Raw genomic sequence first — 6,267 nt, 5'->3', positions numbered from 1 at the left:
AGGGCAGCCCACACACAACTGGTTTTAGCAGAGATTTGACATGGTGTAGGTACAAAATAAAAAATCCAGTTAAAGACCCACTGCTACTCGGGCACAGGTCGTGGCAGATGCGGTCACACACAAGATGCACACCCTGCTCTGTTTCTAGTTCAAGCATTCAATGCATGACACTGCGCAGTAGCAGAAAAGTTTGTTCTTTGCCTTTACATATCAATCCTGCAGATATTTCCATTTCCACTTGCACAAACTTGTACTTGCCCAGGGTCTGTGTGATTTCTCACCATGAATCTGTCTGTGCACACTAACTTAATGTTGGATTTAATAGGTGCAGACGTCACTCATGATTTCCTGTCTAGTGCAAGCACAAATGATGCACACCGGACTGTGTTGTCACCAACTTGTGGCGACGTGAACGTGCCAAATATAAAAGGGCATTTACTGCAGAAGGAGCTCAAAGACAGAAGGTGTGTAGGTGATGTATCAGTGCATGTGAGCCCTCTCCTTGGCTCCCGCAGGCTATGTATTCAAATTAAATACTAACAAACGTAACTCATATTCATGGTGTATTTAGCATTCCTTGTCATTCTCAAACGCACCAAATTCCACACATGGTGACTGGAGCTAATCCCAGCAGCACGGAGTACAAGGCAGTGTGCCAGTCAACCAGAAGTCCCGACTCGTACTCGGTCCATAGGAAACACAGTGATGGGGTGCAAGAGGAAGCCATGCTGACCCCTCCAAAGCTGTGATCTGTTCAATTTTAAAAGCAGCACTCCAAAGCTGAACGTTGATACATACCCAAATCTCAAGTTATTAATAGAAGAGTCAAGTTTTGACTGTGTGTACTTCACATCCCCACCTTGTTTGGTTTATCCCTGCTAAATATAGGCACAGGCTTTTGTGTTTTTTGCGTCAATTCTTTCCTAAGAGAACCTCTGCCAACGCATACGAGGCGTGTGCAGCAGGCTGTTTACGTTCACAGGAGACAATGAACACCGAGCGCTCAGGCTCGCACGCCGACTGGCTAGCACAATATCTGCTTTTATTAGCCTTAGGTTCCAGTTTTTACATTTATACAGATTACATGTGTCTGGTTGCTTACTATGCCTGACCCATTAATAAACCGTGTCATTTCACAAGGCCACATTGTGACGGGATGTCAATATATACCCACCACACAAAGCCCTGAATGGACAGGATACCAGTAAGTGAAACATAGTAAATACTTTTAAACATGAAAACATTTTTCCTGTCAACATATTCTGCAATTTTTAAAAACCCTGATTAACAAAAGGGCAGCAATTAAAAGAAAGCACAGTTTGATCCTGCTATTAATTCAGTTTCATACAAACAAAACATAGAAATGTCTTTTGCAACTCAGGGATATAAAAATATCAGTTAAAATTTTAACTTTACAATATGTACATTAATATTTGCACTGTTAAATTACAATTACTATTACTCACTAAATACCAAGTTAAATATATCTCGTTGAACAATGCTAAATACTGCAGTTTTAGACGCGCTGCATGAACGTTACGACTGATTAATAATTGAACGGCTCACAATTGCACGTCTTTCAGTTGTCAGTTATGCACTGAGCTGTGATTGGTGGAGAAATGGGTTACATGATAAACCGTGTTGGCCTGAAATACAAGCAGACTGTAAACAATTTGCACAGTGGACACCTCTTAAATCTACTTAGTTTGAAATTAAATAATTAAGTCACAATACCCATATTGAGGCAGCTGAAATGGCAATATAAATACAAAGAAACAGTTAAAAAAAAAAAAAAAATAAAATAAAAATCAGTTTTTGGAGAAACCCCATATTCCTTCATCACCTAGCTAAGAAATAATGCAGTTTTTGCCCTTGTGGCCTTTTTTCTTTTTGGATTTGGCTGTTCTGGTTGGAAACAGTGCTGAAGGAAGCACCTGGGCTGGACTGGAAAGGTCGTCTGTGTAATAGCGGTACCTCTGCTGCCTCGGTTGTGGTATTGGCTGTCCAAGAAAGTACCCTTCTTCCTCCGAGTCCGAGGAAGAGGATGAACAAGTGGAGCACCAAGAGTCTTCATCACCATAAAGTCCAAGAAATTTGTCCACCACTTGGTTCGGGAATGCATAGTCAGTTGTGGCATGGGAATATGGTCCATACAGTTCCTGATTGGGCAAATATGGCTGCGTACCTGGAGGGCACTTTGTTTGCACCAACTTGTCATAGTCATCTGGGATATACATTCGGGACCTTTCCTTTGCACATGGTCTCCTATCAGTAGCCAGGTGCAGAGCATTGTCAGAACGGGACTTGCGGCTTCTTCTGCGATGGTGATGGCTGCGATGATTGTGTGGACGCTGACTTTGCTCGTCAAAATGATAAACTCTTCGGCGTGTCCTCTCGCTCATTGGAGGCTGCCGAACCTCTATTTCGTTATAATGTCCGTTATCTATCACGTCGTCAGAAAACTTCACTTGCTGAGGTCTTGACTGCGATTTTGACCTTCGAAGTGCGGGCAAGTGAATGGGCTTGGGCTTTTCCTCGGCTAACGCCAAGTCTTCATTCTCCAGTTCAGATGTTAGGCTCTTTAGTGAGTTTGTGCTCCTGTGTAGCATCGATGAGTTAAGGGTCCCCATGTTACTGATTTTCTCACAATCTTCAGTATCGAGTTCCTGGAAGTTTTGTAAAGAGTATAAAGAAGGCCTTTGCTTGTTTTCTCCATCAGCCGATGCCCCTGGAAATAAAACACATGAATACGTAAGAATGTACTTTAGATCGGTTCCCCTCCACCATTACAAACCCCTACTCTGCATATAATAGTCCAGCCTTCTTTTATATTATTTATGCTGAATTCACTTCTGAAGTCACCATTACATAACAGGTGTACAAGTCAGAGTCATTGCTAGGATTACGATGTTTCCCCTCTAGGACGTTTAAGTTTGGGTTTTAACAAGCGTTTGCTGCCACAATAACAACAGGTGTTGGATGACTTCATGTACTCATTTTCATTGGCTTTTCAGGTAAAATGTTCTTTTCCACATTTGCATACAAAATGGACTAGAAACGTAATTAAAAAAAAGACCACCACTTTGGAAGCTAACTCTTCTATACCCATATCAAACTTTTATTTTCTACCTTGATAACTAGCAATTCTTTCAGCTCAGAGCAAATCAAAATACATACTGCATGTCAGGACTAAAGGTACAAATGCCAGAACAGAAAATGAGCTGAAGAAAGCGTCCTTAATATTTGTCCATTTGCAACATAATCCATCCATCTTTCCATTATGAAACCTGGGTCAAGGTTACAGACCCAGAGGCTATCCCAGCAGTAGTAGGTGCAAGGGAGGAACCAACTCTGGACGTCATAAAGCACATATACCTACACTGTGCCAGTGTAAACAATGTACTGATGTGGTACTTGCAATGGCCCTAAAATTTAGCAAAAAAAACATTTTGGTGTAGCATTATACTCTATTAATCGAGGACTCTGCTCTATAAATACAAAATGATACTGCTAACCTTCTACTGCAATAAATATACATCTCTTACCAGTAATGTTTGACAGAGCCAAGGAATCCATGGAGTCTCCAATACTGCGTTCTGGCTGCTTCAGTTCATCTGTAATGCACTCTAAAGAGCCATCGTACCACTGTTTCTGGTCACGTTTAAAGCTTGTGGCACCATGGTCCATCTCTAGCTCTTGGATTTTTCGGCTACTTGCAGGCCCAGGGTGACTGCCATAAGCAGAATCTCCTAATCCATCTTGGGACTGGGTCCAGTACATATCAGATTGATATTTCTTGCTAGCCAAGCTTTGATTATGCCCGTTACTTTTTGACTCTGGTTTCATCTCACCCCCATTTTCAGACATCCAAGTATCCATCTGCCTAGTGCTCTCGGGCTGCTGGAACAGGGCGCGATCGCCAAATTTAAGTAGTAATTGAGTCATATAGTCTTCGTGTTCTGCCCATTCCTCTGGGTCCTCTGGAGCTTCTTGCTCCTCTCTATTTTTCCAAAAATGATCAGAAAAATTTGCTTCCTGCCTGGAGATATTTAGATCCTCCAGTTTACGAGATAAGGTATCATCAGCATTTCCAGAAAATACAGGAAATTTATAATTCACAGCTGGGGAGAAGAGCAAGGACTGTCTGCATTGATCTGCTGATCTACTACTCTTCCCCATTCGCACACTTCGCCTAGATTCCCTTGAACGTGCAGACTGAAAAGCTGAATCGGATGAATCTGAAGCATGAATGTCTTCACCAAGACTGCAAGCTTTGGAACAATAAATCCTTCCTTGTTTAGGTAAGAATGGACATCCCAACAAGGATGTTTTGCATTGAGAGCAACAGAAACAGGTTTCAGTCGCATGCCAGTGCAGCCCATCGTATGTCATCTGTGCGTGGTCAACCCCTGTTCAAACAGAAAACAAGGCAAAGTTTAGGGAGGGAGGTAACTCTTCAATCCAAACATTTGAAAAGGCACACAAATCACGGCAACTTACCGATATGCTCCCCACAGACCTCACAGTATTCGGCATACAGCGATTCAAAGCAGCCACAGCAATATGGTCGTCCATCCTTCATGATGTACCTCTGTCCACCAAGAACAGTCTCACACTCAAAACAGCAGAAGTGCTTCATGTGCCAGTGGCGGCCCTCGGCCTCTGTGCATTCATCAGCAAAGATTATCTAAACCAGAACACATTACTTGGTGTAAAATACTTGCTAGAATAATCAATTGGAAAAGCAATTGCTTGAATATTATACTTGGCACACTCAAATGGAAAAATGGTGGGATGTGACATATTGATTTTCAGCAAAACATTACAACATCAGCCTCCAAATATGAAGTTCTTCTGATACCACATTAGCACGGACTTCATATTGCATTCTCACAGTTAACCACACACCACTTGCATTTAACATTTCTAGGCAGTCACATGTTCACGTCAACATCTCTCACTGTTTCAGATGGAAATGAACACACTAAAAAGGTAGAGATTGCTTAGCCTGCTTTAATTATACTCACTTGTAAAACATCACTGTCCTCAAAGACACATTAGATGTATTCTTTATTTATTTTTTTTTAATGTGATTTTGATATCAAACTTAAAACTTTATTATGGTAACTTAAATTGCTACCCTATTTTACTATTACTTTAGCTATTTTCTAAGATTTTAATTATTATTATTTTCTAGCCATACTAAATTAACAGTTGAACAAGACAAGACAGAGTACTAACAGCGCAGCATATATTGACACAACAGATTTCTCATTAAGCAGACACTGGTGTTACAACCATAAGAGGGTGCAGAGATTGTGAAGTCAAGGCAGTCTGATATACAAGAGACTGGACATGTTGGCAAAGCATGTGAACCAATGAAGCAGGTGCTTGATGACGTCGCGCACAGTTATTGGCTCAGCCGGAATACACTGTGGGTAGTTTGACTCACGATTGACCACATTTTGCACATACTGGACAACAGTGTGTTTTGTTTTTTTTTAGAAATGGCTTTATCAATGTTTTTCCTCAATAAACTGAAGAGGCCGAACCACTTAGTATCTTTGAACGATTATACATTGTATTTCATTTTGTTTTTTCTGCTCTCTAGGTTGATATGGGAGAAGGTATCTGATCTGATTTGAATAAGATGAAGTACTTACTCTCTGCCCTTGTAATTTATTAATTGTAATGAAATCATAAAAATATGCAACTGCTGCGTCACTGTCTCTTTAAAGTGAAAATTCTATTTTGGTTAAAAATAACAGAGGGTTACGTTTCAATTAAACACAACTTGTGGCCCTTGTCAGTTACTGGCTACTGTTGACCCAGTTGATCTTACTTCATCACATGCTGAGCAGCGGGGTTTCAGCAGTTCAGCATGATGTCTCCCACAGTGAATCTTTCCGTCCTGATAGAAATAGATGAGGTCAACCAGCAGCTCGTTACAAGTGGAGCAAGAGAAGCATGCTGGGTGCCAGCAGACTCCAGGACCAGCTCTAGAGGCAAACACAGCGATTTCACCACCATTAATGTTTTCTCCGCACTACAAAACAAGAAAAGAAAGAGAGAAAGAGAGGCATTAGACCAACACCTTCTAGCAGTCCTTCAAACTTTCCTTTTAGTGTAGGAACACATTTCACTTTGAAACTTAATGACCTAATGATATTTTTTTTTTTTAAGACCGACGTGTAATGCTATCTGAAGGTTTATTTCAGAAACAGACATGTTTAAGAGGCACTGGGGGCTTATCCTGTAAATATAATC

At 41.0% G+C, this 6,267-nt stretch overlaps 1 protein-coding gene across 3 annotated transcripts in view; it reads right to left on the bottom strand.

Moving 5' to 3' along the window:
• Positions 1-1,021: 1,021 nt before the first annotated feature.
• The window catches only part of prickle1a (prickle homolog 1a), a 51,404-nt gene continuing 46,158 nt past the window's right edge, over positions 1,022-6,267 (bottom strand). For all 3 annotated transcript variants that reach the window (XM_039760895.1, XM_039760897.1, XM_039760896.1), the window contains exons 5-8: positions 5,843-6,046; positions 4,501-4,687; positions 3,546-4,409; positions 1,022-2,728 (exon numbers count right to left, since the gene is read on the bottom strand). In XM_039760895.1, the coding sequence (XP_039616829.1) occupies positions 1,848-2,728; positions 3,546-4,409; positions 4,501-4,687; positions 5,843-6,046 (2,136 nt within the window). In that variant the 3' untranslated portion in view covers positions 1,022-1,847. The remainder of the gene's footprint in view (positions 2,729-3,545; positions 4,410-4,500; positions 4,688-5,842; positions 6,047-6,267) is intronic.

This window comes from Polypterus senegalus, chromosome 8 (genome assembly GCF_016835505.1).
Source record: "Polypterus senegalus isolate Bchr_013 chromosome 8, ASM1683550v1, whole genome shotgun sequence".
NCBI classification, from domain to species: Eukaryota; Metazoa; Chordata; class Cladistia; order Polypteriformes; family Polypteridae; genus Polypterus; species Polypterus senegalus.
This window is presented reverse-complemented; position numbering and strand designations above follow the sequence as displayed.